Consider the following 22,500-nt stretch of genomic DNA (forward strand, 5'->3'; position numbering starts at 1 on the left):
TTGCTGGTGATCTTTAACGCCTCGTGGTTCGTCCGTTTTTCAGAACTTTGCTCTCATCCAACAAGCCAGCCTGTGATTCGTTGGTGATGTCAACTTTTGTACAGTTATGAAGTTTGCTGTAACTGATGCCTTGAAACAAAGTGTTAGAAGAATGTTTTCTTTTGTTTTTTTTAATTCATTTGCCTTTTTGTATTGACCCCACCAGAATAAATACTCAAAAATACTAAGCTCTACTCTGTATGGACCTGCCCGCTTCCTTCCATGTAGCACATTGACATTACATTAATTTCACCAAGCAGTTCAGACATTCATCTTTAAGTGCCGGTAGAACAAGTCCTGGATAGGGGGGTTCAAATGGCCCCCTTAAGCAAGACAAAATGAATTTGATTAACTGAACTTTTGTCATCCTGAGAACTCAGCCTAATATTTTGCCTGCTTCCAAATATTACTATAACTATAAATATACTATAAATATTACTATAACTATTCAAAGCAGGAAACGTGAAATGAAATCAGTGTGGATGATTTATTTACAAGGTTCTTATTCACAAGAGCACAATATACAAAGCAATAACTTACAGGAGAATACATGAGGTGCGTGGAATGCACAGCTTGTTCGGGACCATCGGTGAGGACCATGGCATCATTCCACCGGGGCCGGGGGTGCTACAAACACATACACATACATTACTTACATACGCACACATATGAACAGATATGCTACATTTGATTCTTGTTTTATGAAATACTCGCCTGTTCCCCTCTTGTCATTTGTCGGGAAAAGTGCCTGGATATCTATCATGGCTTTTTCGATGTGCTGACCAAACCTGTATGAGTTCTGCATGCATCAAACGAGGAGCCGCAAAGTGGGATGTTAAAACACAGACGTCGCAACAGCACAGGCAAATCAATGACAAAACAATGGCACTCGACTACTTCAGACACTACAACCATGAGTTGGAAATTCTTAATGAGGCCCGTCTACTGGTCGGTCTAAGTTTATAATTCAAGTATTTATGAAAGAGAAAGATTTACTTCAATAATTAAGAGAGGACATTATTTTATATGTGTACTTTCCCTGAACATTTTATATTTAAAAAAATGATACAGTACTTATCCTTTTTTATGCAATTATTTGCACTTGCTTTTCTAGTATATAGAGTGTGACCACTTTAGCAACCTATTTTGAATGAAACATTGGTAAGAGAAACTGAAACGTAATGAGTACCGTGGCAGGGCAGGAAAACTTGCAGGAGATGTGGAATGTGATGAGCTTTTCACCAACAATGATGTAGGACACACCATAACCATCATCTGCCACCTATAGAAAAATTACATAAATATATAAAATGTGTGTGTGTGTATAGATAGATAGAAAGATAGATAGATAGATAGATAGATAGATAGATAGATAGATAGATAGATAGATAGATAGATAGATAGATAGATAGATAGATAGATAGATAGATAGATAGATAGATAGATAGATAGATAGATAGATAGATAGATAGATAGATAGATAGATAGATAGATAGATAGATAGATGGATAGATAGATAGATAGATAGATAGGGAGCGCAATCATCATCAAATGATGTAAACTGCTTTTTTTCTTGCGCGCAAGGAGCAGGAGGACCAAATTACTGGCATTAAACGTAGGATGTTTAGTGTATTAGTATTTTAAATTATGTTCATTATCTTGGGGCAGGGAGGAGTCACACAAATAAAAGCTCGAACACGACACATTTATACTTTCTTAGGGTTAATTTCTCCTCATCTCACAGCTTACCTATTTCCTGAAGGGAAAAATGTGTCATCTATTTGTGGGGTGGTCATAATGCTCGATCAATAAAGCATTATGAAGAGACTAAAATATAGCCGAGGAAACTCACTGGGCCAAATCCGCCTCCAGCCGTGACATAATCAGGGAACTGATTGATGTCCACTATGTTGAGCTGTTGCTGAGGAGTCTGACTTGTGGACAACTTCCATGGTTCCGACAGAACCTGTAAGCAAGCACAAGAAGCCATTAGCAAAGTTATCATGCCGGTGGAACACGGGCACATTCTCACCTTATGTAAGAACGGAGAGTCCACGCCCAGATACTTGGACACGATATAGAGACAGAAGAGGTGTCGGTCGATGCCAGAACCGGTCATGGCCAGGCGGTACATGTTCTGATGTTTGGCTGCAGCTTTCCGAAACAGTACCAGCCGCATCTTGTTCTGTTACGCACACAAAGAGACAAAGACGGGAAATTAATCTTTTGAGAAATAGGTCAATTAAAATTGCTTAGCAGGTGTATTGAACACTCTAAATTGTCCTTAGGTGTGATTGGGTGCATGAAAGGTGGGACCATCCTCGTGTGCCCTGAAATTGGCAACCAGTTCAGGGTGCCCTCCGCCTACAGCCCGTAAACAGCTGGACAAGGCACCAGCTAGCCCAATGACCCTAGTGAGGATAAGCCACCATAGAAAATGGATGGTATATACATTTGGCAAATTAAAAAAAAAAAAAAGTACAATTTCAACATCCCTTCACATAATTTGTATGAAATAATGAACTTATTTGAAAATAGTAATAACAATTAATGGGCCAGGGGGAAAAAATCATTAAAAACAAATCAGGGAATGACAAAAAAAAAAAAAAAAAAGGGAATGATCTATGAGGTGAAATGAAAGAGTTAAATATTGTGAATGTGAAATGGGAAAAATTCAAAATTCCCCATTTGGAATGAATGGGGAATCCTCCCGTTGAAAATGAATTGTGAAATATTAAAAGGTGAAATATATGGATTTATGTGAAAATATTGGAATGTATGAATTACTGGAATGATGGGAATGATCCCTCAAGCGAGATGAATGAGCTAAATAGTAAAAATGTGAAATGGGAAAGCTGTAAATTTGAATTGTAAATCACGCAATGTTAAGTCGGTGGATTTTTTGGCGTGGAAAATAAGGAATTGTTGGAAATCTGTAAATACTTGGAATGAGAAAAAAGGGAAACAGTCGTCACACGATTACTGGTAATTGGAATAATATGAAATTGGAACAGTGTGAATCGGCTGAACTGGGAATTACTTGAAAGGTGTCAAAAAACGTGCAAAGTAAAAAAGACTAATAACATATGTGAGAAGGCTTTTGCCTTCACACAATTAAACAAAAAAACAAAACACAAAAGAAAAGGTATTTGATGGCCTATATCCAAAAGAGATCGTTTGTGACATTTTCAGTGTGTAATGACACGGCCCCTCGGTCTTGTTCAATTTGGTTTATCCTTACTGTTGAACGTCGGTCTTCCATGGCTCTGACAAACTCGACAGCTTCGGCGGTGCAGGAGCGCACCGTCTCGGTGCGGCCATCTCTGAACATGCGCGTCATAGATGACTCGTACGTCAAACAGAACTCCCCCTGGTCCTGGTGGTCAGATTCACGACTGATATTAGACAATCTATTTTGTGTAGAAAATCTAAGGCTGTGGACGTCATGGAAATGTACAATGAGAGACTTGAAGTGAGAAACGTGATTTTTCAAATGAGGTAGCATACCCTGAACTGCGCCAACTGCAGGGCCATCTGAATGAAGGCGTCCGGGCTGGTCCTGCACTTTTTAATCAGGCCTTTGCCAAAGGCACTAAACACGAAGGCGATTAAGTCCACGTCTTCTGCTATCTTTTTAGCACACAGGAAGGACTTCTCGATGATGTTTTGGCACTACACAAATAACAGATGAATTAGGCGCGTTTTCTCAGCCTCAGTATGCGTTCTAGAAACAGGATGGGAGACTTGCAGCCAAAGAAAGCTCTAGTAAAGAGGACACTGACGCTGGTATTGTACCTTCTTAGGAATTTGCCACTGCAGTCGACTGGGCCAAGGGAGGCTTTGGTTCGCATCTCCTTTGCAGTGGCCCTCCTCTGTATAGCCCAGTTCCAAGCAGTCGGTGGCAAGGACGTACTGCACGTAAGCATGCACACATAAACAGTCTTGTACAAATAAACACACAACATCAAAATTTCATTCGCAATCATATAGATTGATTAGCTACCTCCCACATGTGTCCCATGATGGGTGCGTCAGCCCACGAATGTTCAACATTCAATCCCATTTGGCCGTTGGGGTAAGATATGAGAGTGAAAGATTTGTCAAACCACCTAAAATAACAGAAAAATAATGGTTTATTTTATTAGGTACGCCGCATAACACTGAAAGGTGTATTAAGGGATGTTACAAGTTTCTTGTTAAACAACGACATCTGCAGGTTTTACGATTAATTGCAATCTCGATAAAACATGTACAGTACTGTACACAATTTTGTCACTTGTATTTCTGCTCATCTTACCTTACATGTAAAAGTGAGCCCAGCAGCTGGTCGGTCTATTTTCAAACCGAGAGCTGATTTTGAGCTTATGCGTTTGTTAAACGCCTCTCCGATTTTGAAGAAAAAAAATTGCTGCATTCGAGGAAACTTAGTCAGGACTTTTCCAAGTAAGCAATGTGCATCCCACCACTCCTTTTACCTGCCAGGTCCGAGCTGTGTAGTCGAAATTAAAGCACCAAAATAAAAGACTCCACAAAAACAATTTATCACCATTAGCCAAACGTGTTGTCTAAATTTGTATCGAATGCTTGGAGGTCGAAACTGGCACAATAAGAGTGGGATGAAGCTGACTTGCTCGAAAGCAGAATTTGTATCTCCGACCTGAATTCAGTTTTGAAAGTTGCTTGTTGTTGTGACCGTCAAGAGTCTTTGTTAACATGAAGGCATTGCTTGAGCACTTGTGGTGTGAAAAATACAGTACATATTTGCAACATTTTTTAGACTGCAACAGAATATAACTAGCAAATATTCATCTGTCGATGAATTGATTAACTACTTTCGAAAGAACATTTTTAATTTCACTTCTTTTAATCAACAATGCAATTTTTCTCCAAATAGACCGTGCAAAGAAAATGCACTAAAGTACTTATTGATTCAGTGACTTGTTTCAAAACAGGTAATTTACTTTCATTTAAAAAAAAAAAAACATTTAATTTTACTTTATTATTTTCCAAACTAAAACCAGGTATTTGTAAATTTTCATTTTGAGTCAACATTAAAATTAAAATCTGTGTTTCATGAAGGTCTAAAGAAATCTGATGATAAACGGTCAATGCTGGGAAAAAAAGGTCTTTAAATGATAAATGGATTATCAAAACAAATTAGCCACATATAGGCCACAGTGATTATGTTTAGTTGCCGATTAATAAATCACTGCACTCTATTTTATATATATTTGTTCTGTGATTTTAAATATGATTTTCAATATGATTTAGTTTTTGAAGATATTCCAACGTTTTGGCTTTGTACCTGTCGTAGCACCTCCCGTGCAGCAGCGATTTGGCATAACGGTCCAGAGAGTTGCTTCTAGCGTCGTAACCCTGAGACTCGCTATCCAACGTCAGGAAAAAGGCAGCTGACTCCACTGCATCCAAAGACCATTTGTTTACTCCTTGGCTGAAATATGCAATCCGAGCTTGAGCCCATGGAACCCTAGCGGGTACAAAACACAGTCATTATTTACATTACATTTCCTACTTGCGCCTTTAATCCACTTCTTAATGCGACCGATTATTGCTATAAATGTGAATGTTATCAACTTATCTAGTATTCACCTGTTTCCTGCAGTCAGCGCTGCTAGTTTGAGCTCACCGGGCTGCGGCTCAGATGTGTCATTGAGAATCCTGCTAAATTGGGTCTCCAGCTCACTGGGTAAGAGGTGGCGTCCGCCAATGTACAGCCACACTCGGAAGAAGCGACCCATGTGGTAGACCACCACGTGTTTCCTGTCACTCAGGTGCTGTATGACATCTGCAAACCGCAACAAATTAGACTTTGATTTAAATGGTGGTGATAATCACTGTTCCGAAACTATTACCGCAACAGCGTGGATTTTTAAGTCATTTATGGGCTGCATGTGGAATTTCGTAAGAATTTAGTTGGATTATATACTAAAAAGAAAAGCACATTTAGTAAGAAAAGTTACATAATTGGGACTTGGCATAAAAACACATTTCCCTTATAATTGTTATTGATAGAATAATCGTATACTGTATATCTATATATGTTATCATATAAAAACACATTGCTTGCACATTTATTGGCACATACACACAAAAGAAAAATATGGCTTTACTGGTACTACTTTAAAAATGAGTTTGATGTCATTTATACCCAATGTGGAATTTAATGGTTTGTTGGAATATGTACAAAAACACACTACTATTACAATAAAAATAATATCCCAGATTGTCTAGGCAATTTGTCTTTCACTCTAATACAATGTTCCAGAGGGTGTTAAGTTTCCTAACCCAGCCCTGCATTTCCTCCTGAGAACTAGCCTATTCATGTTTTGTTTCATTCTCAATTTTGTCGTAGCGAGACACCAAAGTGAACTGCATCTCACTCAAAGACAAGAGATATTATTGGAAAGGCCAGAATTTCTGTTTGGATAAAAAAAGGTCTACAAATGGCGGGTGATCAATAAATTAAGCACTGAAGTAATCCATATTTTTTAGTAGTTAAGCACTGTACATAATGTACTTAATTACTTTAGTTATTACTTTAGGTAATTAAGTGCTGAAGTAATTGATTGCTTTAGGCAAAAATGTTAAATTAGTACCAGTAAATTTATTACCAATGGCTTTAGGTACTAAGTACTGAAAGCAGTTAATTACTTTCATGATTTAGGAATCGAGATAATCAAATTATTTTAGGTTAGGATTGCTTTCGCTGCTAATGGTAGTACTTGATTACCTAAGGTAAATTAGTACTTGATTACCATAAGTAATTAATTACTTTCGCACATTATTACTTAAAAGTAACCAATCATTTTGGTATTTAATAATCGAGTGATTAATTATTTTAATCCATCCATCCATCCATTTTCAAGAGCCGCTTATCCGCAAAAGGGTCACAGGCTTGCTGGTGCCTATCCCAGCTGACTTTGGGCAGTAGGCGGGGGAACACCCTTGACTGATTGCTAGCCAATTGCAGGGCACAGAGAGACGAACAACCATTCATGCATCTGATCACACCTAAGGACAAATTAGTATGTCCAATTATTTTAATATTTAATTTTGTGCTAGTCATTTTTAGGCCCTCCTTTAGCTAAACACTTGAAAAAATATAGAAAAATTATATAGAAGATTATGTACTTTGATTGAAGGTTTGAACTCTTAAAAAACATAAAAATATGTCTTCGGAATTGAATCAATAGGGTAGCTCCAAAGAATTAAAAGTCATAGACCAAAAAGACAAATGTCCGCTACAGTGGACACAAATTAATATAGATATGAATATATATGAATAGCTTCAAAAAAACTTAAAAAAACTAACCATTTTATGACACAACATATGTTGTAACTAAACAAACCATCCTTTTACTTCAATATATGATGCAATAACACAACACCAAAACACTATTTTTTTAGACATTTCTTTGACCTAACCACCAAGCCTGTAGATTTTACTGTACCCGTTTCAATGCCAGGGATGCGGGTGGTGTTGAACGTTCTCTCCATCTGAGCGGAACACATGGGTACTGTCCCCAAAGCTCTCAGCTGAGTAGCCAAAGAAAAAAAAACAACAAAAAAAACAACCGTGATGAGAAAGTGTGTCGAGAACTGGTCCTGTACTGTGGAGTATGTATATTGGACAATTACCGGCTCGAGTTCACCACGCTCCAGTTTGCGTCTGTATTGCAGCATGGCGTGTACGATGTTGCCCGCGCGCGCCGCTTGCCGATATGTCGGCGTCATGTACAGCAGGTCCTTTGCACATCATACACATAGAAAAAATATGGAGTGCACAGAAAAGGTAGAAATAGGAATTGAACAGGAAATGAAATGTGTGTGAATGATAACACGAGAAAAAGAAATGTGATTTGTGGTAACACTTAGCTTGATATGTTGCAACATGAAAATACAAAGTAAAAACACAAAATGGATTATGATACGATTGATAAAATGAAAAATTACTTAAAATAGCTCACTCTATATACAGCTGAGTCAAAAATAGCCCGGTTATCAGGGGTGAAGTTTAAATACTATGTTGGCCTGGTATTATTTTTGACCTAAAATACGATTAAAAAAAATAATCAAAAATAAAACAAAGAAAACAAAATGGTGTCTAAAATGACACACATATAAAATACACACAATACATTGGAATAAAATTAAAAACAAGAGAGAACAAAACATAGAATTGATTGACAAAATATGATCTGATAATGTTCCTTCATTTTACCATGATGTAGAAGTTACTGTTGACCATAATTGGAGTCCGGCCTCGCAGGTAGATATACTCTTCCCACCAATCACTTACCTACAGGACATAATATGGAAATACTGTATCTAATATGGAAATACTGGACCTATGTTGTATAACTGGCAACACCACCTTTTGTGGGGTCTGGAAGTACCATACTCACATAATTGGTGGCCCACCAGGACTTGAGGATCAGGTATCTCTGCAGCTGAGCAGCCCTTGACGTTTTAAAGTCATTGGCCAAGACCTCCATTTGCCTATATTCCTCTTCATCCAACAGAGGATGCACCGACTCCAGGTACTGCACACAATACAGGCCGTACCATAATTGAATAGAAAAGGCCTTTAATGTTCCATTTCTGGAAGATTAATCAAACAGAGAAATCTGTCTCTTTTTTAGCCACCTCATGGGGCAGCCATTTCAGAAAATGACTTCACAGTTACTCAGGTAACGACAGCTCACACCTGTGTTCTGAGTTTGGTCACGTGATGTTAGCAAGACGAGCCGTGATTGTTACCCGAGCGACTGTGATGTCATTTTTAGTCGACAGCAAGTAGCAAAATGGCTGAGCCCTGGGAAGGATAAAAAGGGGTGCGTTTGGCTGATCAATTCACATTCCACAAAGGCTATATTAACTCGTACAATCCCAAAGACATATTTTCATGTATCCCTCAACAGTCTTAGAAATGCCGGTCCAGTCCCATGTATTTTTATTTATGTATTTATAAGGAAAACTATTTTGAGACCCTACTTTACCCTATGGGGGGCTGAGATCGTTTTTTTTGTGGACAAATATTTATTAATAAGTCAATGATTAAGTCAATGATTCAGTTTTGTGAACAGATCTTTACTATTATACGAAAGGATGACACTTTATGTTCAATATTTTATTGTGTACAAATGTTTATTGATAGTAATTCATTCTGGAGAACATATCTGACACTTTGTTAATTATTTTTTGTGGACCAATATTTATTAATAATAAAGTTAATGACTTATTTTTGTGACCAGATCTCTACGGTAAGCCCAAAAGATGACTTTTTGTGCGTAGTTATTTTTCTGTAGGCAAATATTTATTTATAATTATTTCTTTTCGAGAACAGGTCTGACAATTTATGTTGATTATTTTTTTGTAGACAAATGTTTTATTTCTTTTTGATAACAGATCTCTTCTGTGATTCAAAAGAGGACACTTTATGTTGATTATTTTTTTGTGGACCCATACAAATGAAGCTTGAAAGTTTCTACAGTTTAATCAGACAATGGTGACATGTTTTAAGTCGTTTTTTTTATTTTTTTCACCCCAAAATGCTTTGTACAGGTTAAGGGGTACTTGGCTGGAAACATATTACACAGGGGGTACATCACTGAAAAAAGGTTGAGAACCATTGGTTTAGACTATTGTAGCCATATAAGAACATATTGTATAGAGTATTTCAGATGTGACGTACCCTTTAAGCATTTTTTTCATGAATAAAATTGTTATATTACATGAATACAGTTATGAAAAAAAATGAGGTGAGCAGCCTCAAAGTTGTACAATTTTGCTCTTATAAAACAAGGTTTCAAATAAATTCACATTTTCCTTATAAATGCGCACCCTGCGAATGGTGTCTTCTACTCTGGGCACGGAGAGTCGAGGTAAGGATGCCTGGAAGCTGTAAAGAAGTGGTCGGCGCCCTGATAAAATCTTCACCAGGCACTGGAAGCAAACAAACGCAACACAATATGAGCACAAAAAATGTTTCAAGTAAAAACAATGGGATGCAACCGTACGTACCAGCCACACTTTTGTGGAAATGCTCATTTTTCCATGGGATTCAAATATCCAGCCGTGGTAGGAGAGCAGCGCTTTGAGCGTATATCTGAGAAGGTAGATGAGGAAGAGCCACAGCGTGCTGGCCAACACCATGGAGCTCAGCACAGCGCACATCTGCGCTGATAGATGACCTCTACTCCCAAAAGCCACAGCGAGATTCGTTACAATTTCCTCGCGGTCGAGCTAATTTGGAGACGGGAGATTGTTTCTAACCTGAGCGGCATGTTTTCCTTGATGATGTCTACGATTCCCATTGAAAGGTCCACGTCTATGTACAGGCTACTCATCATGACAATGACCACAATCAGCCAACTGCATGGACTGGCCGGGTACATGCCGGCATAGATGCCGTTCTGGCCAACAAAAACACATCTTCATTTCCACATGTACTTTTCTATATATGGATTCAACAGTAGTGACAAGTAAGAATACTTTATTTGGAATCTGTTGCGATTTTAGGTAGGCCTGCAGTCCTTCATTTATGTACTTGACCTTATTTTCAAGTATCTATGCTCGAGTAATAATTTTTCTGGTGACTTTTGATATTTCATTTAGAATTGGTGTATAGTAATCAAGTACGTTTATTTTTTCATATCTGTACTTTACTCAAGAATTTGTTCCGCCTGCTGACTTATTTTGGTCACTTCCGTCTAAATACAGAGGTGTAAAAAACTTTAATCCAAAGGTCTCATGTAGAAAAATTGAAGGATGCCAGGGCCACTTTGAATTTTTTAAAAATTACACCATCAATCCTACCAAATTGAATAAACAATTGTACAATATTTACTGTATATCGTACTGTGTCTATTTTAAACTGCAACATGAACAGCTTTTTATCAGGAAAAAAATGATTTCAGTTTGGGGTGTCCAGAGACACTGTACCCACCATTTTTAGTACATACAGTACTTCATTATTGTATTTGTCATTTTCCGGTATCTGTACTTGAGTATTAAGGTTTTTTTCAGGTACCTGTCCTCGAGTCCTGTTTTTGTGATAACTTTTAATTTTATTTTTAACTTTTAACTTTTTATTTCGCAGTTGTAAAGTAGCCAAGTATTTCATTACTGTACTTAACATTTTTTTCATATTTTTAGTATCTTTGGTGTTTTTTTTTTCTTTTTTTAGTATCTGTACTAAAGTGTTTTTTTCTGGTGACTTCTTATTTAGCGGTGGTGAAAAGTAACCAATAACAAATGTTGTTTTTTTTTTTATTACTATTATTTTACTGTAGACTTCTTAGGTAGTGATAAACTGCTTGTATTTGATTTTTTTTATGCTTGTATTTGATTTTTTTAATGACTTCTTATTTAGCAGTTTTTTTTGAATATTCATCTTTTTGATGACTTAATGAGCAGTTTTGGGAAATAGCCGAGTACAAATTCTTTATTAATGTACTCAAGCAGACTTTTCAGATATCTATTTTATAGGGGTATTATGCAGGTGATTTATTTTTCTCCCTACATTTATAAACAGGCAGATGATTTGAAACCTCTACTTTTACTAGTATTTTTTTTTTTTTAGACAAATACCTGCACTTCTGCTCAAGTACAGGCAGAGTACTTTTTCCACCTGTTTTATGTGCACCTGTGTTATGTATGTGTAAAAAAGTAGTGTGACACCTTAAACTGTATGGCTTTCTTCTTCCATGCTGTCAGTCCAGCCTGGAAGATGTTGGTGATGACCCCCTGGGTCAATTTTTGGTCCACACCTTCTGAACGCACGGTGAACTGGAAGCCCACTGCCTGATGGGCTTCAGCCATCGCTCCTTAATCACTGTCGGGACATAAATTTCATCATTGTGGTGCTTGTTAACAGTGCCATATTCTGATGTTTTGAATGTGTCACCTCCTCTCAAGTAGCTAAGACAGTTTTTACTTCACTAAGCCAAAAAAACGTTAATATGCATGCTTTTTTTTCTAAACAAACAGCACAATGTAAGCATTAGCAGAAAAAAACACCTCCCCTGTTCTACTGACCATGAAAGTCCTCGAAAGTTTGTAAAAGCATATTTTTCACTTCTAAGTGCTTCAGCCAGCCCCATTTATAGATGGTAAAGAAGCCTGTGTGCGTGTCCATAGCATGCTCCCAGTGCCCTTTCAGCACAGCACCATATTTGCAGTTCTATAGTTGAAGAGCACACACGTGGCCCAATAATAATATTGACGTCTACTGAACAGGCCGGGATGACAGCAATGAATGACTTTTTCCACGTCACACGAGCGCGGTCACATAAGTAGGTGAAAGTTCAACGGGCAGATATAGCAGCGCTTCCGCGCAGAAACATGCGTGGTAATGTCACTAAATGTAACTAGGACTAGTACAGTCATAAAACCTGTAGCATGCAATTCATGATAAGAAAGGCACATGCATATGAGTACATAAAGATGACAAAAATAAAAGTTTTCATTTACCTTGGCTTGACCGTGAAGAAGACAGGGGTGACTTTTTTTCAATGAAGCTGTCTGTCCTCTGTGCTGTTTAGCTCTGTGCCCTTCAAAGGCTTCTTCACTCAGGTGGTTATTCACAGCTGCACTCTCTCCCTTGAGTCAAACTGCGCTCACCCTCACTTTTTTTCCCCTCTGCAGCATGTAATAGGACACCAACTAAAGTCATAAACGGTCACCTCACGTGTGCGCGGCCCCCAAAGCTGTCGCCTGCCTCACAAATATAAACAATGGGATTTGTCATACAATTATAGAGGGGCAAAGGACATTATCAGAAAACATTGAATTAAGTGTTGGAAAATACAGAAAACTGTGGAAAATGTAGGAATGAAAATAGCATCGTTGAATATATAAAGATACAATTTAGAACCTCATAAAGAATACAGAAATATTTATTTGTGGGGAAAATATACGGACAGATATGAAAATAAAAATAAGCATTAGAAGACATAGAACTGAATACTGTATTAGGAAAAGTGCATCATAAATATTACAAAAATTGTGTCATCAAAGTAGAAGTATTACCAATGGGATATTGATAACAGCAATTTGGAAAGAGGGTTTATACAATATATTTTTTCAAAGTCATTAGAACATAAATACTGTATCAGCAATAAAGTACATTATAAGATCATATAAAATAAATCTGAAAAAAGACACGAACATAGAAATAAACATTAGAAATAGGACATCATTAACAAATATAAATGTGTGAAAAAGGATTCATACAAATAGAGGCAAATACTTAAAACGGGCATAATTAGAAAACAGAAATCAAATAATGCGCTTGTATTTCTAGTTTTAACTTTCCTTCATGAACCAGTTGTTGTGGTTTTGACTCTAGATGGCACTGTTTGCTTGAAGAATAGGATTAAAAAGGGCAAGTCACTGTGCTTTAAGCGCTACGTTCGACAGGGTGCCATCTAAAGGAGTAAAAATAAAATACAACTGGTTCAAAGAGCAAAGTTGAAGCTTCATTTCCCCACTACTAATTAAAAACTAATAATGACATAAATATATAGGAATGATTAAAAAATATAGTGGTACTAGAAAATACAGTCTCAAATATATAGAAAGACATTTTGGTAAATAGGAAACGTCACTCTTAACTTAAACTTACCAAGACACGGTGAAGTGAAAAGCATGTTTTTTTTTTTGTTTTTAGCGTGTGAAACTAATAAAATTGCGTAACGATTTTTTACAGACAAAAACTAATGAAAAAAAAGGCTGCTCTACCTCTGCAACCAGCAAAGCTATTGCTTGTTGCCTAACTGTCTCACTCAATGCTTTGTTTGCTTTATGTGTGACTTGGCAGTAAATCACTGTGATGACAAAAAAAGAAAACAAATAAACCATGCAGCAGACACAAGGATGACAACACGGCATGTCAGGCACATGAAGACAACCTTTATGATGCTCAAAGGACCACTTGATATATTGACATATTCCATCAAAAAAGCACAAGCAACACTTCTAAATTGACCATTTACTTCATGATGTGTTGTTTTCAACAAAAAGGGAATAAACTATCATACAACATGATTGGTCCATCTCACTTCTTGTTCCTCATGAGAAATATATTGTATTTGTCTTATTACTGTATATAACTTGCTGTGTTTGGCACAACCCTGTTCCAAATACTCAAGCAATCTGAAAATAATAAATAATAAATAAATTTAAAACTATCATTCTAATCAATCCTTAAAAATACAAGCTTTACATGCTTATTAAAGGCATTGTTCACTACAATTACAGTAACATGGGTGAAAATTAATTTGAAAGGGGCATTATTAGAAAATATAAAAAATGTAAAAATAGCACGGTAATTATTTGAAATCGAGGAACATTTTATTTTTATGAGGAACATTTGGAGAAAAATAGAAAATGACATTACGATGAAATGTAGAAATAATTTAAACAAAAATGAAAAAATTAAAGAAATAATACTAAAAAAACAAACGCCCCCAAATACTCTAAAGTTATCTTGAAAATTATCTTGAAATACGATTTTCATCAGATAATTTAAGGGCGAAACGTTGCTTTTTTTTTTTTTTTGCCTGGTGAATGTGAATATGAACATTCAAATGAAATTCACTCTAGTGACACTCCATTGAAATACTAATGCAACAACAATAATAATATTAATAATAATATTAATAATAACAACAATAAGACCGATAATAATTATAATAACAATAATAATAGTAACGTAACACAAGGATTTTGTTCTTACAAAAAAACATAATGATCATCAAATGGAGTGTGATGTTAAATGTGAAGGTAAAAAACAGCTTCATAACAGACAGAGATTGGCAGAGGGGTCAAGACCTTCAGAACAAATGTTTGCACGTCCATGGTCACCACACTGTTATGCTCCACACTTGGCATCACGGCCTGAGAGCCCAAAACCGTCCCCTGTCCAGCCAATGCTGCTTTCTGCAGGCTGTGCGCCTGCAAGAAGGAAGTGGAGCGTAACTATAGACTTCTATTACAGTATATCATACTATTATAGTATACTATACTACTACTATATACTGTCACTGACAGTATATCTGGGCTCTCAAAAAACACCAACAAAAACATGATGCTGATTTATAAAGAAAAAAAGCATTACAGTTCTGTATTTTACATTTCTAAAAAAAAAAAAATTCCTTTTTTTTTTTTTTAAGTTCGCTTTGTTTTGTTCAGTGGGACCTACGTTAAAAAATTAGGATTTCTGATCGGGTTCAAGCTTAGAGTAACAGTATTTTTAACAAGCTTCGATTAGTATTTACCTGTCCCCATTTCTGCGAGCGTACACAGAACGATGTGACCACGTTGTGAGAGTTATTTCCTCCTATCACCAGTAACTTGTCTGAGGCGCCCATGAGAGAGTAAAGAGCTGGAAGGTCTGCGTCTGCTTTGGTGAGTGTGGGAAGCAGCTCACACCACAAATCTGCCAGAGATTCCGAGCCATAGTCAAATGACTTCTTCACTCCTTTAGTACTCAGAACCGATTACAATGAATCTTCAAACTGCTTTTATACCGGTTCTCATACCCTGCCTGGTATCATACTGGAGCAGCAGTTTCTCCCCGGTCCTCTGTATGCTGCCCAGGACGTAGAGACAGTGTCCGAGACTAGTCGCCAGGGGAACATCGTGAGATAGAGATACGGTGAACTGGAAGTCCGTGAGAGGGAGTGACGAGACAAATCTAAGACACAGACAAGTTGAAACACAAACACAACTGCGTAGGAAATATGCATAGTGTGACCTAGCATAACATCGCATAGCGTAATATAGCTCAAAACAGCACAGCATAACATCAATCGTTTTCCATCCACAAAGGTCGCAAGTTTGCTGGTGCCTATCCTAGCTGACTTCGGGAAGAAGACGGGGGACACCCTGAACAGGTTGCTAGCCAATTGCAGGGCCCACAGAGACGAACAACCATTCACGCACCCAATCACACTTAAGGACAATTTAGTATGTCCAATACGGCATAACTAAACAACCCAGGACAGCATATGATATAATAAAACAATCTAGCATAGCATAGCATAGCATAGCATAGAATCATCACATACTCCTCCATTCAGTAGCTAGAGAAATCAGAGCGATTGATGCGTGCCATGAATCAACATGGCTAATGTCCTGTACAGACCTCCAGGTGTCTTCCCATGGATCATAGCACTCCACGGCGGTGTACAGGGCCGTACAGGAATCTGGCGTGACCAGGGAGTCCAAGTACCAGCCGCCCACTGCGTAGATACGGCCCTGGCAGGCCACTGCGCTGAAATGCCTTCTGTGCTGTGGACCAAAAAAACACAGCCAACCAAATTGTCTGCTTCACTTCTTTGGTTTGAGAATATTGCTCTTGTTACGGCATACGTCAACATTTCTTTGCCTTGTACTGCAGTCTGCAGGTGTAATGATAATGAAGGCCCCCATTTTTTTAAGGTAGGGATGGCACTACATTAGGATCTTTGTCTCACCTTAATAAGCGGGGCAGCAGCAGTCCATTCCAAAGTCGAAGGATTATACCTAAATGTGGCCATTTTGAAGTCCCACCTCCTTCTCACAAGGGTCCGATAGCCTCCGATGATGTACAAATAGTTATACAGCACCACGGCCGTGAAGCACCACTTGTCTGCCCTGAAAGGGAACTCAGCGATGGAATGCCACTCTCCATTTTGCTCAGCAAAAACATGTCGGGCGCGTTCCGTCTCCGGGTCCTTCCAGGACATCAGGTTCTCCTTCCGAAGACTGCAGAGACGAGAGTTCCCTCTGGCTCTCAGAAGGATGAGCTCCTCTTTCTCCTCATCGCTCAGACACCTGAGGTGTCATGAGCAAGGTAGTAAAAGATGGTCGCAAATCAGTTTCCTCAAAGGACACATTCCCAATTAGTAAGGAGTCGTCACGGTACCCGATGACGTGAGGCAGCTCCAGCAGGTTCTTGCTCAGGTAGGCAAAGATGGTGCTCCTCAGCTCCAAGCAGCAGATCTCCCGAGCAAGACTCAGGTAGGACAGACACCTCTCCGGCTTTAGCCCCTCGATCAACACGGACATACACCGCGAGAGGAAGGCCTCGGCCAGGAGGTAGCTGCCAACCTCCACAAACAAGACACAGAAAGTTAGACTCAGTTCATTGATTAAAAGTTTGTCAATTGTGTGGTATTGATTTTCTCAGTGACGGCGTACTAGTTTGTATTATTTCAAAAATCAAATATTCTCTTTAATAATTGTAAACAGGTGTCAGAGGGTGGTTGACTACCACTGACTTGAACTTGAATTTCCACAGCTGCAGAGTGCAGCAGTGCTGAGATGTGGCGGGCTGCCAGTGAACATCTAGAGCAAGGATCACCAAACACTTCGAAACTGAGGGCTACTTTGTAAAAATCCTACAAAATCATAATGTTCTATCACTTGTAAACTATTTTCAGAACAGGCCTGCATGCTACTCATGTGATCCCGGGGCCACCGCAGTGGTGACCCCTGATCTACGGATTTCAGCGCATACCTGTATATGTGAGCCTAACTCCTCTTCTGGTGGAGTCTCAAATGTATCGTGGAAGTAAAACTCCAGCAGGCGGTGAAAGACCTCTGATGACACGTGCTCTAAGTGGACCAGGTTTTCGGCAGCCTCCCTCATCCCGGACTGGGACAAAGCTCGGAAGTACTCGCTGCACTCAGAAAGCCTTTCCAGGTCTGCCTGCTTGGACAGTGAACGGTTAAAAATAGAAGATGGAAATGCAGTGATTTCCTTTAGTGGAGGGTATGGTAAGTACCTTAGTAAGATTTTTCTTAATGAAAATCTGAAGTATACCTGATATCTTTCTCACCTTACCAAAAGATTTCTGAGAAAAACACTGTATTTTCTTTAACAGATGCACTTGTCACAATTTACTTTCTGCTGTATTTTGATACTTGTCGCAAGTGCTGCTGGATTAAAGTTGCAGTTTTCTTTTGTTAGCCCAATACATTTCAAAGTAACATAAAAATTAATGATCTTCCATTCGACCTGTGGCTGCAGTCGCAGCTTGGTAGATACTTTTTATTTACGTGGTTAGCTAAACTTGAGCTGCTTCATGGTAAGCAAGAACCTTCTTACCAAGAATGCATAACATACTTTACCAAAGGTGCGCTCGGAGCAGTTTTTAGAGTCAAATTGACCATTTATTAGACCACCAGGACATGCACTTTCATTTTTACGCCTTCCTTGTGCTCCTGAACTTGCCGATCCTATCAAGGTCTGATCTCAGTTTTTGAACGTCCAACACGTCAAGCACAAGAACCCCTATGCATAAAACTAGATCTAATCAGCATACAGAAAACATTGAGAAATTAAAAAAAAAAAATAGATCAGATGTGATTAAAATACACTTTAACTGACTGTAATTAATGAATCTCAATTAATCTCCTATTCTGACACAGCTAATGGTAAGTAACTTAAGATTTCTTGTAAGTATATTTCATATGAATGACCATTTTGATCACTTTTATGGTGACATCGTGCTCCACTCCACCTTACTGGATCCTACTCGGCAGACTGAAGTGCTACAGTACTGTACTTCCAAAAGCGGTTGGGCCATTGTTACTAGTTGCCACTGACGATTATGCACAATTGATCATTCTTTTTTACAAGTTTATTTTGCAACCTCTTTGAAACCTCTGGACAAATGATAAATTCTGTACGTGAAAGTATGTTGTATGTTGTGATACTCACATGGAATGTGTGCGTGCTGGTTTGGATCATAACCATGCTTCTGCCACCCAGATCATACGTGCGAAGAGCCATGTTATTTTTCCACTCGTGTGAGTTTTCTTGATGAGAGCCATTAGGGGGGGTGATGCCTGCTGCCCATCCATCAACTCTGGGAAAAACTCTGCAAAGTTTCAAGAGACCATATTTCAGCCACACACAAATCCACTCTAAAGTCCTTCTTAAACAGTTCCTTAGGATGTTCATTTCAGGTGAAAAAATGATGACCAAATACTTGAAAAACGATCTCAAACTTGTCTTGAACTTCTGATGACCCACGTTGTTCAAACTTCCCTCTTTGTTGTGGAGAAAAAAAAAGATCCAGTCGGTTTAGCTGGGAAGTTTATTCAGTCCATTCTATTTTTGGCACATGGAATTTGAACTGACAGTAGGCGGGCAGTGGTCTCCAAACTACTGCTTGGGGACCATTTGTGACCTGCCATGCATCTTTTAGTGGCTCGTTGCATTTATTAAAATTACATACAAACTGATGCAGCCCGTGTGCCTACTACTTTTTTCAGTGGCACGACAGGAAAATGTCATCACTCACATCCTTGTTTTAAAAACACATGATTTGACAAGTCAAATGTTTGACTCTGCATTTGCATGTTTTTTGTATTTTATATATATATATATATATATATATATATATATATATATATAAACCTCAGTCACTGAGTCAGCTCAATATTAAATAAACAGACCATTTGGAAACTGACCATTAATGTAAACTTGTTCAAAAAATATTAAGCTAACCAATGTTTGGACATATACAGTGTATTAAACAGATAATGATACAGTGTGTGTGTGTGTGTGTGTGTATATATATATATATATATATATATATATATATATATATTTTTTTTTTTTTTTTTTTACTTGTATGCAATACCAGGAAAAAAAGGCAGTGTTCAACATACATAAGTTTATTAAATTATACATTCATTGTACAAAAAAAAAAAATGCAAAACAGGTTCAACTGAATATAAATAACACATCTTCCAAAAGCGAATGGTGGAGTTTTTTGTTATAGCAAATGAAATACAAAAGTTCATGAGAAACCACATAAGTGTTCAAGCCACCTTATCATTCAGATGCTCTACTCAACAAAATAGATACAAAAATGTAAAGATGTCTGAGTGTTTTCATTTTTGTATTAGAAAAAAAAATGTGCTGTGCTATTTTTTTTTTAACTGATTATTCTCAGTTATAACTTCATTCTAGAAGTATTTATGACACCTTTCTTTAACAGTGTCTTTATTTAAATAGTCGTTTGTCCAGAAATGCCTTATCACTAAGTAATCGTGGACAATTAAATTTAGGGTATTGTTTACAGCTGGTTGACTTGTACTTCTTCAAAAGAATGTGGACGGAACATCAATCATCAGAGGAAGTGAGGTAGTCAAAAATAAACGCATGTTGCTTTGAAAGCACAAGACAAATGCTTATGTCAAAGTGGGTCTACATTAGACGGCAATGGATTTATACAACTTATTGGACTAGATCTCACATTGATGAGAAACGTATAATAAGACTGTTCTCATTACAAGCATGGCTGTCAGGGAGCTTTTAAAATGTACTTAACAAAACAAAAATGGATTGTAGAGGAGTGCAATGTGGGCTTCAGGAGAAGAGCTTCTTTTGCTTGAAGTAGGCATCAAAGCGGACCTGGGCGTAGTCCTGGTAAATGATCATAGTATGGATTACAAGACAAGTACATACTGCAGATAACATAGTAGGACCTTGAATTTGGAGTCTAATTTGTTCCAAAAACTTCACAGTCAGCAAAATTTCACAGCAAGCAGTCAGGGAGTAAATAATCTCAAAATGTGGTCAAGTGCTTGCTTCAAGCTGTTTATCAACACTCCTAGTTGAAGTTTACTTTTAAATCTAGACAAATAACTAAGACGATTCATAATAACAATTTCACCAAACCACAATTTAACTACCATAATTTTGCCTATAAAAGTCTGTAACAACCCATAAAGGGAAAAGATGTAGATGTGTGAATGAAATTTGCATCAATAACGCCATAGTTATAAACCTTTGCACAGCTTGAACTCGATCACAAATAGTCAACGACAGCTAATGATGCAATGCAGCAGGCCAAAATAACACTCACAAGCTTAATCTTTAGTCACTGCAAAACATGATGTACTTTAAGTTACTGTTGTTTAATTGACAATCTTTTGCGTTTGATTATCAAATTTTCATAGTACAGTGGTCCCTCGCTATATCGGGCCCCCAGTGCGTCATATATATATTTTTTTAATTAAAGAAAAAAATAAAAATAAAAAAACTATATTGCCAATAGACGCACTGTGAAGGTTTCCTGCATGCCAGACAGAAAAGGTAACTACACTTGCCACAGACACTCCTTGGACATCCAATGACTGCAGTACATATTTACTTACATCTCAAATTATTAAACACTATACAGTAAATGTAAGTTTGAGTGGCTGTGGTCTCACGGAGAGCTGTGTCATATTAGCCCGCGCCAGGAAGTCTAAAGTGAACGCTGTAGAAAACACGATAAAAGTCACAGTTTAAACTTGAAATTCCAATTTATTACAAAAGAAATCTAGGTAAGAGATTTCAAAACGGCAGGGTGAAGCCGCTTTCCTCCTCTCCAGAGCCTGTGTGTTTTCTGTTTTCCCGGTCCCAATTAACCGTGAACAGTGAGGGATCACTGTATAACTATTATACTGCCCCCTAGTGAACAGGGTGCACACACCAGTAAGCGCGACAAAGGACTAAAATATAAAAACGTGCTTGATAACCTGTTTGAAGTCATATAGTTGACTTGTTATTTTATGCTTGCATAGACATTTTATATCTTAAAACACACACACAGAATTAGGAGTGTTCCTCCTTACCATGTAACCAAACTCAATTTTGGATAGCTTCGCTTGGATGATGGACCACAGGCCCCACAGGAAGTGTGATGCTAACGCATACCTGAACAAGGACAACGACAAAGCAGTCATATAATTGCATCCATTAAAAGGAAATAAATACAAATCTTGCCAACATGAGCGACAGCGTGGTTTACCTGTTGGCTTCAATGATCATGTCTTCCTCTATTTGCCTCTGGTCCACACTTTGATCACCGCATCCTCTCTGCTCTGATAGATAACTTCGAATGAAATGAAGCTGTTAGGGAAGAGGGTGGGCAAATGTTATTTTTGTTAATGTTGTGTATTTGTTGCTTTACAACATAACATGCATTTAAAAAAAAAAAGACTTAATTCTCTTAAAATTATGACTATATTGCAAATTTGCTTTATTGGGGGGAGGGTGACCTATAACGTTTCCTCTCAACTTCATTGAAATCAAATTTTAAATCACAACGTTATGACTATTTTTATGCAACTATGATTTTTTGCAATTTTGCATTAGTTATTTATAATATTTAAAAATCTGGACTTTACCGTCTTTTAACGCTTTGAAACCATTCTCCTTTGCATACCTACAATTTATAAAATATATGCAGTTACAGTAGATTTTTCCACAAGGGAGCACTGTGAGAAGAAACATTTCTTAAAAAAAAAAAATATCTACAATAGAGAATAGGGAATATTATGGCTTGTGTTACTCTAGTGTACCAAAATTATGTCTTTACCAAGACAATGATATTCAGTTTATGAATAAATTGTAAATGTGAATAACTGAGCAGTCTAATTAAATTCAAA

The 22,500-nt window shown here is 37.6% G+C and overlaps 4 protein-coding genes across 13 annotated transcripts in view; 1 reads left to right on the forward strand and 3 right to left on the reverse strand.

Moving 5' to 3' along the window:
* Window positions 1-233, forward strand: part of sephs1 (selenophosphate synthetase 1) — a 5,083-nt gene extending 4,850 nt beyond the window's left edge. For all 4 annotated transcript variants that reach the window (XM_088416909.1, XM_088416907.1, XM_088416911.1 and 1 more), the window contains one exon: window positions 1-233. This exon is cut by the window's left edge and continues 464 nt beyond it. The gene's annotated coding sequence lies outside the window, so the exon portion shown is untranslated.
* Window positions 234-512: 279 nt separating this feature from the next.
* Window positions 513-13,873, reverse strand: cpt1b (carnitine palmitoyltransferase 1B (muscle)). Of its 5 annotated transcripts, XM_088416717.1 has the most exons (21): window positions 13,688-13,872; window positions 12,535-12,777; window positions 11,743-11,896; window positions 10,336-10,475; window positions 10,084-10,255; window positions 9,904-10,005; window positions 8,466-8,603; window positions 8,282-8,359; window positions 7,699-7,806; window positions 7,512-7,596; window positions 5,650-5,845; window positions 5,345-5,527; window positions 4,043-4,148; window positions 3,835-3,951; window positions 3,547-3,711; window positions 3,281-3,415; window positions 2,072-2,224; window positions 1,892-2,005; window positions 1,229-1,321; window positions 754-838; window positions 513-666 (listed from the first exon to the last, which is right to left on the reverse strand). In XM_088416717.1, the coding sequence occupies exons 3-21, from the start codon at window positions 11,881-11,883 to the stop codon at window positions 644-646; spliced, it is 2,334 nt and encodes a 777-aa protein (XP_088272843.1). In that variant the 5' UTR covers window positions 11,884-11,896; window positions 12,535-12,777; window positions 13,688-13,872; the 3' UTR covers window positions 513-643. The 5 variants fall into 5 exon arrangements, with proteins under 5 accessions (XP_088272843.1, XP_088272841.1, XP_088272839.1 ...); XM_088416715.1 differs by having other exon boundaries at window positions 7,512-7,806; window positions 12,535-12,702; window positions 13,688-13,873; XM_088416713.1 differs by having other exon boundaries at window positions 7,512-7,806; window positions 13,688-13,873.
* Window positions 13,874-14,632: 759 nt separating this feature from the next.
* LOC148422255 (kelch repeat and BTB domain-containing protein 11) lies at window positions 14,633-19,015 on the reverse strand. The gene is made up of 8 exons (XM_088417579.1): window positions 18,773-19,015; window positions 17,567-17,758; window positions 16,973-17,157; window positions 16,542-16,881; window positions 16,211-16,356; window positions 15,606-15,760; window positions 15,342-15,502; window positions 14,633-15,018 (listed from the first exon to the last, which is right to left on the reverse strand). The coding sequence occupies exons 1-8, from the start codon at window positions 19,013-19,015 to the stop codon at window positions 14,836-14,838; spliced, it is 1,605 nt and encodes a 534-aa protein (XP_088273705.1). The 3' UTR covers window positions 14,633-14,835.
* A 703-nt stretch (window positions 19,016-19,718) lies between these two features.
* The window catches only part of chkb (choline kinase beta), a 12,720-nt gene continuing 9,938 nt past the window's right edge, over window positions 19,719-22,500 (reverse strand). For all 3 annotated transcript variants that reach the window (XM_088418088.1, XM_088418090.1, XM_088418089.1), the window contains 3 exons: window positions 21,861-21,961; window positions 21,685-21,766; window positions 19,719-20,488 (listed from right to left, as the gene is read on the reverse strand). In XM_088418088.1, the coding sequence (XP_088274214.1) occupies window positions 20,432-20,488; window positions 21,685-21,766; window positions 21,861-21,961 (240 nt within the window). In that variant the 3' untranslated portion in view covers window positions 19,719-20,431. The remainder of the gene's footprint in view (window positions 20,489-21,684; window positions 21,767-21,860; window positions 21,962-22,500) is intronic.

Source organism: Hippichthys cyanospilos, chromosome 6 (genome assembly GCF_059441005.1).
Source record: "Hippichthys cyanospilos isolate Australia breed blue-spotted pipefish chromosome 6, RoL_Hcya_1.0, whole genome shotgun sequence".
In the NCBI taxonomy this organism is placed as follows: Eukaryota; Metazoa; Chordata; class Actinopteri; order Syngnathiformes; family Syngnathidae; genus Hippichthys; species Hippichthys cyanospilos.

Coding starts and splice junctions, on each gene's coding strand:
- cpt1b (XM_088416715.1), bottom strand. CDS start 11,883: ATGGCTGAAGCCCATCAGGCAGTGGGCTTCCAGTTCACCGTGCGTTCA. Junction 10,006..10,083: donor TTTCCACAAAAGTGTGGCTG/GTACGTACGGTT, acceptor GTTTGCTTCCAG/TGCCTGGTGAAGATTTTATC. Junction 8,604..9,903: donor TAGAAGACACCATTCGCAGG/GTGCGCATTTAT, acceptor TATTGTGTGCAG/TACCTGGAGTCGGTGCATCC.
- LOC148422255 (XM_088417579.1), bottom strand. CDS start 19,015: ATGAACATCCTAAGGAACTGTTTAAGAAGGACTTTAGAGTGGATTTGT. Junction 17,759..18,772: donor CCAGCACGCACACATTCCAT/GTGAGTATCACA, acceptor CTGTCCAAGCAG/GCAGACCTGGAAAGGCTTTC. Junction 15,503..15,605: donor CCAGTATGATACCAGGCAGG/GTATGAGAACCG, acceptor AATCTCTGGCAG/ATTTGTGGTGTGAGCTGCTT.